At 41.9% G+C, this 17,269-nt stretch overlaps 1 protein-coding gene across 1 annotated transcript in view; it reads left to right on the top strand.

Moving 5' to 3' along the window:
• CRIM1 (cysteine rich transmembrane BMP regulator 1 (chordin-like)) overlaps positions 1–17,269 on the top strand; it is a gene marked incomplete at both ends in the record, with an annotated part of 82,456 nt that overhangs the window by 23,131 nt on the left and 42,056 nt on the right. Inside the window, 2 exons of the mRNA XM_008593882.1 lie at positions 6,210–6,331; positions 15,026–15,208. Of these exons, the coding sequence (XP_008592104.1) occupies positions 6,210–6,331; positions 15,026–15,208 (305 nt within the window). The remainder of the gene's footprint in view (positions 1–6,209; positions 6,332–15,025; positions 15,209–17,269) is intronic.

Here is a 17,269-nt window from a genome sequence, read left to right on the forward strand (position 1 = left end):
CTCTTTTATCCTTGTTTCCTGAAGGAGAGCCCTCCCTCCTACCTGCAAATAGTAGTTTTTTTATTTCTAGGCAGTGGTGTCTCCCCTTCAGAAGGGCTCAAGGGCTCAGTTCAGATGTGGAATAAATCCAGTATTGGCAGGAGTCTTTTCCAGAGGGCCTCTCTGACTTGTTTTCCTCCAGTGTAGGGGCAAAGGTAAGAGTCTACTTGGGGAAGATGAGGAGTCTAATGGCTTGCAGCTTCCAAATCCCCTCCTCTGCAGAAGGAGCTGATTGCAGGGGAATGTTAGAATAACCCCAGCTCTGCATGGCACCCACTGCAGGGGCAAATTTCAGCGCACATCTGTTCTTTGCTGAAATGGCTGTGGAAGTGTCCAAGAGGACTCCTGTCCCTTCAGTCTTCTCTAGCAACCCCCATAATGGAGCATCCTTTAAAGTTTCTCTAGTCATTCGAGCAAAACAATTGTTTCTTCAGCTTAGTTATACAGCGTCTAATACAAGCCTAGTGATATGGAGCATCTAGCGCAAACTATTGTTTCTTCAGCTTAGTTATACAGCGTCTAATACAAGCCTAGTGATATGGAGCATCTAGCACATTGTTTCTCCTCCAGCATCGCTGAGAGTCGTCTTTAGTAGGGAAAAAATATATAGATATATAATTATTATACCACCCCCCACCCCCACCCCCAAAGAAAAACAAAAAGTCACTAAGAAAGCATCCGGGAAAAGGCCGCATCTTGAGATGGGCCTGAAGGTTGAGGTGCCTGGAGAGGAGGAAGAGGAGGAGGTGAGCGTGGGGTGAGAGCTGATGTGCTCCAAGGACAAGGTACAGGCGCGTGGCAGGCAGTGGGAAGGGATGAGCCGGGATCGGCTCACGGCAGTGATGAAGATGGGAATGGCGATGATGGAATCGTGGGTTTTTATAGCTAAAAGAACGTTTATTATGATCCAGCCATCTCACTTTAAGGATGAGGATAATTATACATTTATAAAGTCTGGTTTTATAATTTCACACATTTTTTCTGGTGAATGATGGTATTGGATAAATAAAGGTGTTCTTTTTTTCCCTTGTGATGTCTCTCACTCCTAAGCAATGGTATTCAGGCGGGAATGATCTTTTTAAATGATTGAGAGCAAGTCCTAATAATCGTCATTCTCATTAAAATGTTAAAACAAGTTGCACTTGATTATTTCCAGTGGAAAGTGCAAGTTAAACTGTGGTGACCCAGATCCTGCACATCTAGGCACGAGGTCCTCAGAAAGTGGCTCTCAGATTCTCTCCAGGGGCATCTCCTGGAGAGCTTATTATATAGGCAGATTCCAGAGCCCCTGCCCAAACCTGGAGAAAAATAATCCTCAGGTGTGGTACCCTGGAATCTGCATTTTAAACAAATTCCATACTCTTTCCGTCCACATGCTGATTTTGGAAAACACTGCATCTGTAAGCTCTTAGTCTAAAATTTATAAAAATATAAAAACAATGCATGCTCTCACTTCTGACTTAAGAGCCAGGAAAAAAAAAATGCTTACTCCAGATTATTGTTTGGATGGCTTATCATTCATTTTTATCATTTATAAGACAAATAAGGCAGCCCCCAGCACTAAAGGAATTCACAGGAGAAACGGTATGATTTTGATTTAGTATGATGAACAAGTACACTTGGAGAGTCAGGTACCCCTGTGTACTGTTGAAGGTCAGAGGAGGGAAAATTAATCCTGGCTGTTTTTTGACAAGAGAAGGCCTTGTAGGGTGAGTGGTCTTAAGGGCTCTGGGGAGTTTGCCAGAGGCAAAGGAGAGGCAGGGATTTGGGGCTGGGTGGGCATATGAGCTGTGGTATGAAGTGATAAGGGGCGGGCTGGGGGAGGATTCAGTGAATGGCAGTAGGGAAACGAAAAGGGAAGTAGAGGCCAGATTTGTGAACACCTTTGTAAGCTGTGCCCAGGAGCTAGGACTCTGGCTTCTGGCCTGCCTGGAATTGTGCGTGTAGTCCAGGAAGCAAAGGAATAGAAGGGGAAGCCTAAGTATGCACTTGCCACCTTCCAGCCCACAGAGCCGGCCAGTGTGGACCTCCTATGGAGGGGAGTGCCCTCTAGGGGCGTAGATGATTTCTGAGTGCTGTTTATCATTGTCCTCAGGCGCTCAGATGCCCACTAAGCTGAATGAATCCATTACCTACTCAAGCAAAAAAAAAAGATAGCTTAGCCAAGTCCCACCTGGCTGCAGCTGTGATTACATTATGCAAAAATTTATTAATGTGGTGCCTTGATTGATCATTATCTTAATACTGATGATAACATTAGAGGCTTGTTTTTTTCTGGCAAATTGCAAATACAGGTTGCTTCTTGTTTGAAGTTAAAAAGCCCTTAGCCCACATATTGTATGATTCCATTTATGTGAACTGTCCTGGAGAGGCAAGTCTTTAGAGACAGAACATAAATTAGTGGTTGCCAGGGGCTTGGGGAGTGGGTGGGGATGGGGAGTGACTGCTAGTGGGTACAGGGTTTCTTTTTGAGGTGATGAAAATGTACTGAAATTAGGTACCACTGATGGTTGCACAATCCTGTAAATATAAAACAACTGAATTACTCACTTTAAAAGGGTGGATGTTACTGTATGTGAATCATATCTCAGTAAAGCTATTTTGTTCTGTTTTAAAGCCCTTAGCACTTCTGCTCAAGGTGCTGTGCAAATAGTCTGCCTAGAGTGGCCTTTTCGAGTTCACCATCTAGAAATCTCAGTGCTCTGGTTCTCACTTTCTTTTATGTTTTTGTTTCTTTAGTTAATATTATCCCTCTTTTTTTCATGTCTAGTTCTGTTCCATTTAAGAAATACAGTGACTGTACACGATAGGTACAAAAAAAGCTTGTGCTAAGAGGAGTCCTCAGGTCACCATAAAACAGAGTGAGAGAGGGCTGTGAGAAAAGCGTGGAGTTTGGGGCTTGCAAGGTGGAGCTGGTCTCTGAGGTTGGCCAAGAAAGACAGGGGACAAGGGGGCTGGATGAGGAGAGCACAGGAGCAGTAAGGCAAGCAGTGCAGAGATGGCCACATGGCCTCGTATGGAGAGTAGAGTGTGCCCGCAGCATGAGGAAGTGCAGGGAAGGTGGGCTTGGAAAAAGGGCATGTGCACTGCAGAGTGATGAATGCCCGGCTGAAAAATCAATGAACAAAGTGAGAAGCAGCTCAAGATGTTTGTCTACGAAAGTCTAGGAACTGAGCCTCAGGGTGGGGGTGGAATGGGGTGGGAGAGACAGGTGAGGGGAGACCTGATGAGAGCTGGAAATCAGGGGGGAAAGTGGTCAGGACAAGGTATAATTTGCATGCTTCAGTCGTTCTGTAATTCAGCATCTCCTTTTCATACTCGGTAGAAGAGAAACTAGTCTCTTCTGGGGGAAAACACAGACAGCAGGAAACCAACCCTGTGTGATTTCAGGCCAGTGGATTAAGCTGTGTGCCCCACTAGTGTCATCTATAAAAGGGAAGAATACCTACCTGCAGTGTAAATAAACCAGAGAGTCTAGAACAGTCTTACTAAAGAATTTTTTAAAACAACATTGTGCTCACATAATTTGTAGATATAATACATTTTCTGAGCAAATATGACTGAACATGGACATATCTGTCAAAAGATAACTCATGTGGGTTCTATTACATTGAACAATATGGGATTGTATTGGACCATTTTCGACCTGCAAAACTGGCGGTTTCACAAGGTTTCAACCTGATGACTGCCTGAGAGGTATCCGACATGAAGGCAGACATTTACTTTTTGTGTTCCTTCATTAAGGTGCTAATATTAGGCTCAGAGGAAGCTGTGAGAAGTCAAAAGATGGCAACAGATAAGGAGGCCTTGCGAGGGAGAAGCTGACAGGAGGACAGGAGCCAGGAGCACGCCAGCTAGGGAGATCTAGGGAATCGAGATCCTGGGATCCTTAATGTCGTTCTGGGTTTAGAGATAAAAATTCAGCATAAAGAGTTTTCCTTTCCTAAGTGGGTTAATAGGCAGCTGTGTGGCGTTTCAGATCTGCAACATGCTGGAGACAACCTGTATGGTCTCTAAAAAAACAACAGAGATATTTAAATGTTGAGAAACAGGTCAAACAGAAAAGTGGGGGGAAAAAAAGACTAAGGGTAGACTTAGTCATGGTTTTCACTGTGGTGTGATTTCTAACAGCCTAGCAGAGAGTAAGTGAATGCACATACGTGTTCAGTAAAGGTTGCTGAAGTTTTGAAGGACAACATCTAAAGAGGTGTTTTTTTGGTTCATTGTATGCTCTTTGGTGTTTAAATTAGAATGACTCCTGACAGCACATCACAGTAAGCAAGACTGTGAATACTCAAAGATGTGTAAGGAAAGGTTAGCCCGCTCTTCTTGTAGGATGCTGCCACTGTAATTACACCTAGATTTGGAGATCAGGGTGTGGCCTCTCAATACTCTAGCCCCATTCATCTGTAAACGCTAAAGAGTTTAAGTGGTACAGAGTGTCAAGTGCAGTAAATGTAAACAATATAGTGTCACCATAATATTACACTGATATGATTATGTATTCAAAACTGCAGTGGCTAGGCACATAAGCATGAAAGAGTATGGGATAACTTCCCAGGCACTAAAAACCCAGCTCACATGAACTCAGCCCTAGAAGGTGATTGTCCTGCAGAAATACAGACCATGAATTGAGAAAAATAAAGGCAAATCTTTATTTTAAACCATAGGTAGAAGTACCAGTGAAGCAAAACCTTAACTATCCAACATAACACCCTCTTCTCCCAAGAATCCAATGTAACTGTCACCTTCCATGAAAAGAATCCTGAAAGGGCCTGCCTTGGGGTTGGAGTGGGAGGTCATTCACACCTTTCCAGTGGCTTTAATGGTCTTTGGTGCAAATTTTAACTTAAACATTTCTTTTCTAGTCCCACAGTTAACTCTAAATGTAACTAACTCTCTGGGCCTGATTATTGACGTACTTGTGGACTACAAGCATATTTTAATTTATTAACGATCCAAAGAACAATAGGAGAACAAACCAATCACTTAACTAGATGGAAAAGAAACAGAATTAATGAATGTGTTAGTAGTTCTTCCCTGCTGGGAATGTTCCCTCCCCTGATCTTGACCACTACTGTACATAAATACCTACACATTTCCTGCCAGGATGTCTTTTTTTAGGATGCCTTCCTTTTACTCCTGTCAACCTGGGAACTCTCTTCATCATCCTCTGCACCCTCTGACCCATGCTTCTGTCCCCAGGGGAGTCCCAGTACAGAAGTCTAGCTGCTCCTTACGTTACGTTTACATGCTGACACCCAGTTGCCCTGTGCTTCTCATTTCCTGCCTCCTGTTGCACTGTAGCAGATACCACGTTTCATCTGCTCTTACTTTACCTGCCCATTTTTCCAGGTTGCTATGTTCAGGCAGGTTTCTCAGAAGAATTGAAGTGAAGGGTGAGAACCTGCACAGCTGGCTTGCAGTTCATGGAAAACCCCATTCACACACGTAGAGAGAAATGCACATTTGGAAGCTGAAAAGACCCCCAAAATTAAGACTTTCAGCTTCCAAGAGAGCTGTCACAAAGTCCACTCACTAAAGTGCATGCCCTCTATTTATAAAGAGCTCCTCAGCCTTCAGTATATTTCTTGTATCGTACACAATTATAACAAAAGTTGCTCAAGATCAGAGTGCTACTACAGACAATCACACTGACAAGAAAAGACTGACAAGCTAATAACTTAAACATTGAAAGAAGAGTCAGGAAAATCTCTGCAAAACACCTAAACATCAATAGCAACAAAGCAGCAGCATGGGGCCATTTAACCCAGGAGCTTATTCTGTGTGAGACATGCTAGTTTCATTGATTTACAGAGTAGTATAATGTGTGCATATATGGATGGTCCTGAATCATCCAGAAAATGTTTGTGATGCTCAGTACCAGTCTGGTTAAGTAAGAAATGAGGTAATACATTTTAGAAATATTTCTGTCAAAATGGTTTAAGTTAAAAATTGGGTTATACATACAGGAGATGAGCCATAGCTAGTTGGAAAGCAAGTTATGTTAGAATCCTCCCCGTTTCCATTTCCCAGTGACACCAGATAAATGAGGCAGCGTCATGTAGACCAGGTACTTTGCCACAGCCACTGCCACTTTGTTTGTGGTCTCCCGACTTCTATGTTGTTGTTTATTCATGGGGTTTTCCTTCCCTTTTCTTTGGTTTCAGATGCGAGTGTCTCTCTGGCTTATGTGGTTTCCCCGTGTGTGAGGTGGGATCCACTCCCCGCATAGTCTCTCGTGGAGATGGGACACCTGGAAAGTGCTGTGATGTCTTTGAATGTGTTAATGGTACGTGGAGTTTCTCTTGTTCTCGGAGAGTGTACATTTGTGCAGGAGGAGGAGGGAGGGTTCAACGTAGCTGCTTCTGCCTTTTACAAAGCAGGGAATCTATTCAGGGACTGGCTGAAACTTACTCAGAAAAAAGCTTTGCTTAAAATCCCACCGTTCAGTAAAGAGTGTCAGGACAGGAATCATCATTCCATCCGTTAGGAGGAGAATTTTGGAAATTGAATAGCAGATTGCATATAGTTGTCAAACTCTGCTGTGTTTCAGAATTTCAGAAATGTGGGGAGTTCAGGAAAAGGATCCTGGAGCCTGTCATATTCCTCCTGTGTCACCCATTGCTGTCAGGAGGGAATCGGACTCAAACTGCATAGGAGCTACCACAATTTGGAATAGAAAAGACATTGTTCATCTAGTTTAGTGTTTTCCTCCTTGGAGAGAACATCTTTGACCAGTGGTTGGTTGTTGGGATTGGCATACTTTAGCTTGACCCTTGTGGCCCAGAAAAAGGATTCTTTGGTCACAAGCTACCTTCAAACAAAATCAACCTCTTCCTTTCACCTTTCATGAGAGAGTTTGGTGTTCGGTGAGGTGGTGATTATTGAATTTAGATGCTGGAAGGGAGGAGAACCTAAAACATCTCCCCTACCAGAATTTTCAGGAAAAAAAAAAAAAAAAGAATAAAACTCAAACAAGTGAGATGTCAGTAATTGCACAGAGCATTATCTAGTCAATGCCTGCACACCACAGGAAGGTGGAGATGGATTTAATAAGTACAACAAAATTACCTGTGCAGAAACATCCATACTAACTGCTGCCTGTGAGAATCCAGACTTCAGAAGGTTTCCTGCCCTCTTCCCGAGCTCCCCTTCCCCACAAGAAAAGGTCACATTAACGTTGAATCCTATTTGACTCCGTTCTGTGGTTTTTAATCCAGTGGCCACATGTTTCGTTTTGCTTTGCTCTGAAGAAACACGTACAGTATGGCTTTGTGGTTAAGAGAGAGCACAGGCTAGAATCAAATGACCTCAGTTTGAAAAATCTGTTCCTCCACTTACTGGCTGTGCAACTTTGAGGAAGTTTCTTGGTCTCCCTGGGCCTCACTTCCCACAACTGTGAAATGGAGTGAATAACAGTAAATTGAATGAGGTGAATTACATTTGAAGCACTTGGAACTGTGCCTCAAGTACAGACAGTCAGTATTCTGTGTGCCCACCTCCCATCCACATCCAGACTGTGTTCTGGGCATTGAGGTCGGGGTGGAGATGGGAAGGTTGAGCTTCCTGACTCACAGACCTTATAAATATAGGCATGCAGGGAGGAGTGCAGAGAAAGGTCCCCATACACAAATCCCTTCTCAGTGCTTCTGCCCTTTATCATCCAGCCAGTGGTAATATTAGCTAAACACCTGCGAGTGGCCAAGCAGACCTTTTTTCTCTGGCCCCGCTGCAATTTAATTTATTGTAAATGGTCTGTGAATATATAACTCATACCATTTGAGACAGAAATAGTCACTCCTTACCCTGGGCTCCCAGCATCTGGGATATGCTTCCTTCCAGTAACTCAGCATTCTGCAAACACTTACTCTTATGTGTGTCTGTCATTCTAGAATGGACTGCCAAACGACAGGAGTCAATCACATTCATCCTTTTGTCTGTGGATATTACCATATTATCTGCCTGACAGCGGGCACCTAGAGTTTGTTGAGTGAGTCAGGGAGTGGTCTGGTTCAGATCTTCTTAGTTCCCTCTAGAGGTGGCTGTTAAATACCAGCCCACAGAAGGATTACTTCATGGGCATCCTCCATCTTTTACTGCCCTGCACTTTGCTCATAAGTCACTTTTCCCCTGGAATATCCCCTGCAGTAATAAAGCTTGCGTTGTTTCTTCTGCATGAGGAACTAACGTGCCTTTCTTCTCTCCTTGCTTCTTGGTTCTGGAAACCCAAGTGTCATGCCTTTCCTATTGGGATGTTAACTCTGCATCTCATTCCATTCTGATGTGTCTCAGACAGCACATAGCTATGACCCTACCTCAGCAGCCTTGAGATAGTCTTTAGGCCTGCCCCTGTTTATAACCGCTTTTTCGGTACCCTGACTTCAGGAATAGGATTTGCCATCCGCCGTGAGAAACTGTTGAGACAACAAAACAGCCATTGTGTTTCTGGTGGTTGCCTCTTTCCTGCCACAATCAACTTGTTGGGTGATCTTTGCTTTATTTCTTGTCCTGCTGTAGTGTCTCTATATCAGTCATTCCATCATGGAGGAGACTAGAAACTATAATACTATGAAGAATCATAATCCGACAGAATATTTTTAAGGACATTCTGTCTCAAAGTCTGAATCTTACTTCTTTTGACATATACACACACACACACACACATTCATAGGTGAGTTTGGGTATATATATAAATATAAATATTTACCACCCAATGCCAGAAAAATCTTGCCGTTGTCATAAGGTTGCCATTAGAAGATATTACATATCAAAGATTCATTATCATGGGCCAGCCCGGTGGCGCACTGGAGAGTGCGCTGCTTGGGAGCGCGGCGGCGCTCCCGCCGACGGTTCAGATCCCATGTGGAGACCGGTTCCCGCTCACTGGCTGAGCGTGGTGCAGGCGCGACGCCGAGGGTTGTGATCCCGTTGCCGGTCCCCGGTGCGGGCGCGACACCGAGGGTTGCGATCCCGTTACCGGTCAGTAAAAAAGACAAAAAGGAAAAAAAAAAAAAGATTCATTATCATCACATAGAAGAGCAGAGGTCTGTTATCTGTGTTTTTGTGTATGTGTGTATGCTTGCTTATCCACAGAGGATTTGAGGCAACTTTACAGTGAGAACAGATTCAATAACATAGTGGTAAAATATTAATGAGAAAAGAGAATCATAGCCATAGAGTTGTAAGGAAAAGTTGAAAGTGAAATCAAGTAGAAAGCTCCCACAGGTATGTAAGCCGTAGTGTCCACGTAGTGACCAAATCTAAACATCAGATCAGGCCACCTGCTTCCTAGCCGTCAAAGTGAAAAAGGAGATGGGGTCAGATACACAATTCTTATTATTAGAAGAAGAAAAAAGCCTGTTGGACAGGGTAACTTCCTCTCTAGTGGAGATTTCTCGCATGGAAATTAAAAAAGAAGCACTGGGCTGGCCAGTTAGCTCAGTCGGTTAGAGTATAGCCTTATAACACCACAGTCATGGGTTCAGGTCCCCGCACCAGTCAACCACAGAAAGAAAGAAAAAGAAAGAGAGAAAGAGAGAGAGAGAGAGAGAGAGAGAGAGAGAGAGAGAGAGAGAGAAAGAAAGAAGGAAAAAGAGAGAGAGAAGGAAGGAGGGAGAGAAGAAAGAAAGAAAGAAAAAGAAGAAAGGAAGGAAGGAAGTGCTGGATGATGAAGTCGATCAAGTGCTCAATTGCTTTAAATGCAAAAGCAGGTTTCCTGTGACTATAATTCTCAATGAAAAGCAAAAAAAAAATATTAAAATGCAACTCAGTGAAAGCAGTTCTAGGAGATGATATGGACCCAGCTGGACCCTAGGTGCCTGGAGTATCAACTCTCAATCTGAGAACTCCCCAGCATGTCAGAATAGATCCAAAGACCCTGGTTCAGGAGACAGTGGGGTGCATGTTAACAGAACTCACCCTACATGTAGCCAGAGAGGCGGCATGGTAGTGCTCAGTTCCTAAGCTGCCATCCAGATGATCCATATCCTTATGTTATTTTGTAAGATCAGCATTAAAATGAAAACATAAAATTTAAAAATATTCACACAGAACTCAGGAGCTCCTGAGTTTTGAAAACACTAGCCTAGATGAATAGATGGAGCGAACATCCTTCATAAATATTTCTTGTCTTTGCAGTTTGGTTTGGTTTTGGTGGAAGGATGGGAGAGTTGCAAACCGAATTCTGACAGTTTGTGACTGCATTCTCTGACAAGGGCCAAAAGTAGGACTTATAAGGTGTTGGTTGAATGAAAACACTGTTGTTTAGAAACCAAAGGAACAGGTGATATGACTGAGTTCCTTTTATGTAAACTTAGAAGTTATCAAAATCATCACCTAGAAGTATGACCTCCAAAGCAGTGGTGGAATGATCCCACACCTCCTTCAGGAAACAGTTCTACATCCACTCTGGCCACACACAAGTGTGTTATCAGCAATCGGCTGGAGCTGAGTGATGGCCTCTGCCTTTGGATGGGCATGCGTTTGCCATGTTGTCACAGTATCCTCTCTTGGCCCACCTCTCTCATTCCTGAAGGCATTAGGGTTTGAAATCCCAGGCACAGAATGTAGAAGTGGTCATTTGGTTGCTTTCATGTGATCAGTTGTCCAACGTATTTGACAAACATCTATATAAAATAGAATATCTTGGTTTGAATGTCATAGCCAATAATTGACTCTTCCAACATGACTTAGTTTTAAAATGTTCCCCAGGTAAGTGAATGAATTAGTTTCTGGTATTAAGTTATTGGATATAAATGTTTCGAAACTAATAAAAATATTTTTAGCCTTACAATATTTAATACTGAGCCATTCATTATGGAAGTATAGTTAGCAGGGCCAGATACATATTGAGGCTAGTCCACATTCACAGCTGTAAGAACATGTCATCAGTATAAAAGAGGAATAATATCCTCCTCTTCCCAGGGGTGCCAAGAGTGGTGGATGGATGGGGCAGGAGCATCACTTGTATGCAGTAGGACTAGCGAAAAGCAATTTCATGTGTTTCGAAGTAAGTTCAGATGAAGGGAACCAGATGCGACTTGGCTTGTGTTATTAGCCTGTTTTTGTGCCATTCAACACTTTTATCTGTTAGAACACTGTCTCTGCAGCAGTCTGATTCTTTCAGCAGAATTAAATTGTAGATTTTAAATGAGCACTCATAACTAGGAGTCTTCATTAAGGTCATGCTGCCCACCAAGTAATTAGTTCCTGTTTTATTCAGACATATATAAAAAGTTAATAAAAATTGGAAACAATCTTATGTTGGCCCTGACTGAATTTTCTCTCTGACATTAATATATACCATGGATCATTGACAGGAGGGCCATACCCACAATTGGCTTGCTCTTCATGTAAAATTTTGGACTAGAAAATCCAGACCTGCAGTCTGTTAAAAAAAAAAAAAAAAAAAAAAAAAAAAAACTAGTTCAAAAACCATCTATACATAACCCATTGTTTGTATAGCAGTTACGCTCAGTAATGTTTCTAGGGACATAATGTCTACCAATACAGGAATGGAGAGAATCTGGCACTTTGAGAGAAATATTCCATCTACTATGTATTTACTGAGCACCTCTCGTGTTCCCAGGGCCTTATCAAGCTAATTTTGAGTGGTACAGTCTTCTGCAATCCTTTATAAGTACTGTCTCCTTTCCTTTATCCTGAACTAGTATCTGCTTGTCACAGCACACACTGTCCCATTCCTCCCCTCCCCCCACCACCATAGAAAAGTGTTTTGGTTTTTTGTTGTTGTTGTTTTACTTCAGGTACTTGGAAGCCTATGTACCCTGTCTTTGTGATTATATCAGTTTGCTCTTGACTTGACATGTTGTCAGATGGTTCCCCTCCATCAAACGTTTATCTCTCTTTTGGCTTCTGATGCCTCTCCACTTGCTTCCTATACCGCTCATCTCCCAGTGAAATGAGACCAGGGGCAAGGTATTAGCCATGTCCTACTGAGACACTAAAAAAAAAAGCAACAGAAATGTATCTATTTGGGCTTTTTTTTCCCTCCCACTTTCACATTGGATGTGAAGTTCTACATTTTAGTCTCTTTTCTTTTTTTTGCTAAAACTATATACCTATCACCATCTGTGAATCCGTGTAATTTGTCAGGCAGTAGAGTTTACTAATAGTCTGTATTTTAAGGCTCTTTTTCAGGAGTTCTGGAATATATTAAAAGAGTGAAGGGAAGAGTCCCGAACTTAGAAACATAAAATTTAATTGAGCAGACACAAAACACATACAAAAATCATTAAAATGATACTTTTATGCATCTCTGCATTGAGAAGAACAAACTACTTAGCAAATTATTTCTTCATGGCATTTTTCTTTTCCACATCCACTCACATCTTCCTCTGGTAGAGTTAGAGGCAATCTCTACACTGTTCTGAGAGTCACATCTATTCCCCACAGGTGAAGAAATAATTGGTCATTGATCTTCAAAGACCATGGCTTGCCTTCTTAATCATGCACTTTTCTGTAGAGCCTCAATAAATTTCTCTGAACATCAGACATAGATTTTGTTGTGTTAGGTGATTTTTTACCCTAAAGCGTTGATTGTGTTTTCCAGACTGGGTTTTTGGGGACTCTCCATCTTTCTAAATTCTCTGCCTTTGCTTTCTGTGCTGTAGCTACTGAAACCTAACCACCCCAGTCCTCTCATTAATCCCATCCCCCCACCCCCACTTAAGCATCTGTACACCCTACCGTAAAAACAAGTCCACCTGGAGCAGCTTTATACATGACCATGGTCTTCCCTCCTCATGTCTTCAAATCTTGCACCAAGATTTGTGGCATCACCTCAGTGGTAGAGGTGGTTGATTAACTCAGCTAAGTAATTAATATTGATTGGTTTATAAAGATTTTTTTTTCAGTTTGAATGGATGTTCTACATTTTGTTAGAGTGCAGTGCTTTGCCTCAGTCCACAGCATGCAAGTTTGATTTATAAAAGCACTTCATTTTCTGTACTTTTTGGAACTTAAGCTCTAGCAGCCCAGTTCTTTCCGATCCCAGCTCAGATTACTATGTAAGTTAAAAGTATATAGAAGAATTCTGAGCTATAATAAGATGATTCTTATATAGCATTAATCATCAGTTGATTAATATAACATTAATTTTCTGAAAAAAGAAATATTACATTCAACCAGCAGTAAAGAAAGAAGTCCAAACATATACACTTACAGCATGTGTGAACATAGACACACAGCTCCTCTCAGTGTTCACGTGACTTTCGGCAAGCCCCCTAATCTCTTTAAATTTCATTTTCCTCATCAAAGAATGGATATTAATGCATGTAGTCTTTTCAATGGGGTAGTTACAAAATCAAATGAGAAAGTTATTGTCCTTTAGTACAATACAAATGTAAATATACTCAGAATTTAGTGAATGTTTCTGAAAGTGTTTCAGACACACAAGGTGACCCATTAGGAAATGATTTGGGAACAGACGGAAGAGCCCATGAAAGGTGGGAATAGCATTATCTAGCTTTCTCCACCTGATTGAACAGGGTACATCAGCTCAGGAGAACTTTCTTCAGCTTGGGTGCTTTCTTTTAACATCTTTATGAGATATGTACCATGTAATTCAACAATTTAAGTTGTACGATTCAGTGGTTTTTAGTATATTCACAAAGTTGTGCAATCATTACCATAATCAATTTTTGAAGATTTCCATCAATCTCCCTCCCCCCGCCAAAAAAAACCCTCCTGAAGGCATTAGCACATATCTGTCAAATGCTTTTTCTGCATCTATTGAGATGATCTTGTGGTTTTGGTCCTTTATTCTATTGACATGTCATATTACATTGATTTGGGGATGTTAAACCAATCTTGCATTCTTGGAATAAATCCCACTTGGTCATGGTATATAATCCTTTCTATTTGTTGCTGAATGTGGTCTGCATGTAATTTTTTTGAGGATTTTTATGTCTATGTTCGTAAGAGATATTGACCCGTAGTTCTGTTTTCTTGTGATGTCTTTGTCTGGTGGGAGTTATTTTAAATCAACCAAAATTAAAGATAAGGAATGAATTTAGCGAGAGTGTTGCAAGGCAAAGAAAAATTTTGAAATCATTGATATCACAATGAGAGTTCTAAATATGGGCCTGTGAGTTCTTAGCAGAACATAACCTTGAAACACAATGGAAATAGGACTAGGTTTTAGTTGAAGGGGTACTGTTTTAGCTTCTGTTATTTGCTAAACGTGTGACTTTGAACAAATTACCTAGTATTGCCTCAATTCTATACTCAGGATAATAGCATCTACATCAGACCTTTGTTATTGGGATTAAGTGAGGTAATGCATATAGAAAGTGTTTTGTTAAAGGCCAAGCACTATTAAAACTATAGATTACCAAGCCAGATAGAGAGGAGAAAGACTTTAGGAAAGAACACTGAAGGAACAGAACATCACCACCTCCAAAAAGGCCTAAATAAATTTTTTGAGATGGAGAATAATAGAACAAAACAAATGTAATCTCTTTAAAGAACATACCAGGGGCCGGCCCTGTGGCTCACTTGGGAGAGTGCAGCGCTGATAGCGCCGAGGCCGCGGGTTCGGATCCTATATAGGCATGGCCGGTGCGCTCGCTGGCTGAGCGTGGTGTGGACCACACCGAGCCAAGGGTTGCGATCCCCTTACTGGTCACAAAAAAAAACAAAAAAAAACATACCAGATATGTGAGGTTCGTGGTCTTAACCGTTTTACCTTCCTTTGGGGTGAGAGGAAGTCAGTGTAGATTTTGCCAACTTGAATTTCGATTCCTTGCTGTAAACAGGATAACAATGTGTTGTTTGTTTTATTTTACTTTTATTTTGCTTTGCTTTATTGCTTCTGCTACATAAAAGTTGTATCAAGTTTAGTAAACTTGCATCAAATTATAACCTCCTGCTATCAGACCAAATTTTCTAGAGGCTTTTTGAAAAATTTAAATGGACCCCACCGAAAAATGACTTTGAATATGCCTTGTTTAACTCCTTTCAGAAACAAAGCCAGCCTGTGTATTCAACAACGTGGAGTATTATGATGGAGACATGTTTCGAATGGACAACTGTCGATTCTGTCGATGCCAAGGGGGCGTTTCCATCTGCTTCACTGCCCAGTGTGGCGAGCTGAACTGTGAGAGGTACTACGTGCCCGAGGGGGAGTGCTGCCCAGTGTGTGAAGGTGAGAAAAGGTGCTAATTGGACGTGAATACGAGTATATGTGGTTCAGAGTTTCAATATCAACATCAGCCTAATTCAGTCTCATCCACAATTTATGACAGTGAGGTCTGTCTTTTAGAATGTGGATAATGCCAGGTGGAGTATGTCAAAACACTTCCTCTGAGGGAAGCTAGGCCCTGGAGGTAGACGATGGCCACCTGTTTCCACAGGTCAACATGAGATTTTCCAGGGTTGCCTTCTGTTCCTCCCCTGCAGTTCTAGGAGCTCCTTAGCAAGTCCTGGGGCACAGCTTTGTCTTCGCCCTGACATTGGAATTCACCACCTGCTCTCCTCGGATTGCTCAGCTAGGGTTAAGACGGCCCTCACCACTGACAATCTCAGTCAGCTCAGAGAGGAAGTGATCCTGCCTCCTTACCAATACCCATGCCCCTCAAGGTGGGATCAGGGGCCTGCTGCTCCTTCTTTGAAAATACATGGAGTTGTGGTGTGGGGTGGCAGTGACACTGGCTCAAGGTCCAGCCAGGTCTTAAGGGTGGCCCTGGGTGTTAAGTGTGACTCTCAGGACCTGCTTTCTCTATATTTCCCTCTTCTCTCCAAGAAATAATATTTCCATGTTTCTCCAGCAGGCTCTATCTTCTCATCTCTGCATAAATAGTAAACATTTCAGAATGGCACCCCTGACTATCAGTCACTGCAACCCATGCATTTTAAGGATTGGGAAATTGAAGTTCAGAAAAGGAGTCACTGATCTGAGTTGACAGTGAAGCCAGGAACAATACTCCAGTGCCTAACTGTGTCTGTGGTATTATTCTAACCACACGACACTATTTCCCCAGAAAGAGAGGTCTCTGAGCCTTTCTGCCCTGACTGGGTCGCAGATCTTCAGTTTGAAGTCACGTGTTAGTCTGGTGCCTGATCTCTGCACACAATCAGAGGATACAATGTCATGCCATGCTTTATACCTTTTTCTGTTTTCCTAAAATTCTTTCCTTCTAATGTTCGAGCTATATTTACCACATAATATTGAAGATCTGAAAATGTTTAAAGTATGAAAACTACATTTGTAACACTGAACAATTGTTCATAAGAATGAGTTCTTTCCTCTATTAGAAATTATTTTAGCCAAAACAGGAAAAAAGTAGTTCACTTTTTAAGTGTCATTGCAGATAAAAAAATAAAGTCACACCAAACTTTTAATCTTCCCAATTGATTTGTTCTTTAGCTGCCCCCAGTTTGTAATAGTGTCTGAAACTATGTCACAGTTGGTGGTGTAAAAACATAGATATGAACCTCTGTGTAATAATCATAATGAGTTGTCTGGGCATGGATCCGGTTATGTCTCACTTCCTAGAATTCAGATCCAGGCTCAGCACAGAAGTGAAAAATGTAGTATAATATTTTTTATAAAGGAATTTAGAAAGTCTTATCTAGCTCAGGTCTATTGGCCGCTTTTATCCCTGGCAGACTGCCTTTCTAAAGCAGTGACTGCATTGTTTTAAATATTGACCTAACTTTCTTAAAATGCCCTATTACCTCCTTAGAATAAAAACAACCAAACTCTAAACCATTCTGGACTATCCTCCCAGCAGAGCAATACTTGCTTGTTGAGGCCAGTTTTTATATATTTCTGAAAAAGGAAATTGAATAATTTATCTAGTTGCTCTCAATATAGAGATACTTGGGGATTTTGCATGCAGTGTTTATATCCTGGTCAGTAACCTCAGAAAATCCTTTTTTTACAGTAGCCTTGGCTACTTCTGTCCCCCAGCCTTGGCTGCTGTCTAGCTGCCCAGCTAATGTAGAGAGAAAAATAGCCTAAGTTCTCAGCCTTCCTCCAAGGCACAATCAGTGACCCATGATATGTCTGAGCCACCCGGTCACAAACACCACCATAGCAGGGGCCTGCTCAACACCTCACTGTTGTCCACATGGACCTGGAGGTACTGTGAAAACACAATCAGTGACCCATGATATGTCTGAGCCACCCGGTCACAAACACCCCCATAGCAGGGGCCTGCTCAACACCTCACTGTTGTCCACATGGACCTGGAGGTACTGTGAA

This window comes from Galeopterus variegatus, unplaced genomic scaffold, assembly GCF_000696425.1.
Source record: "Galeopterus variegatus unplaced genomic scaffold, G_variegatus-3.0.2 Scaffold9812, whole genome shotgun sequence".
Taxonomy (NCBI): Eukaryota; Metazoa; Chordata; class Mammalia; order Dermoptera; family Cynocephalidae; genus Galeopterus; species Galeopterus variegatus.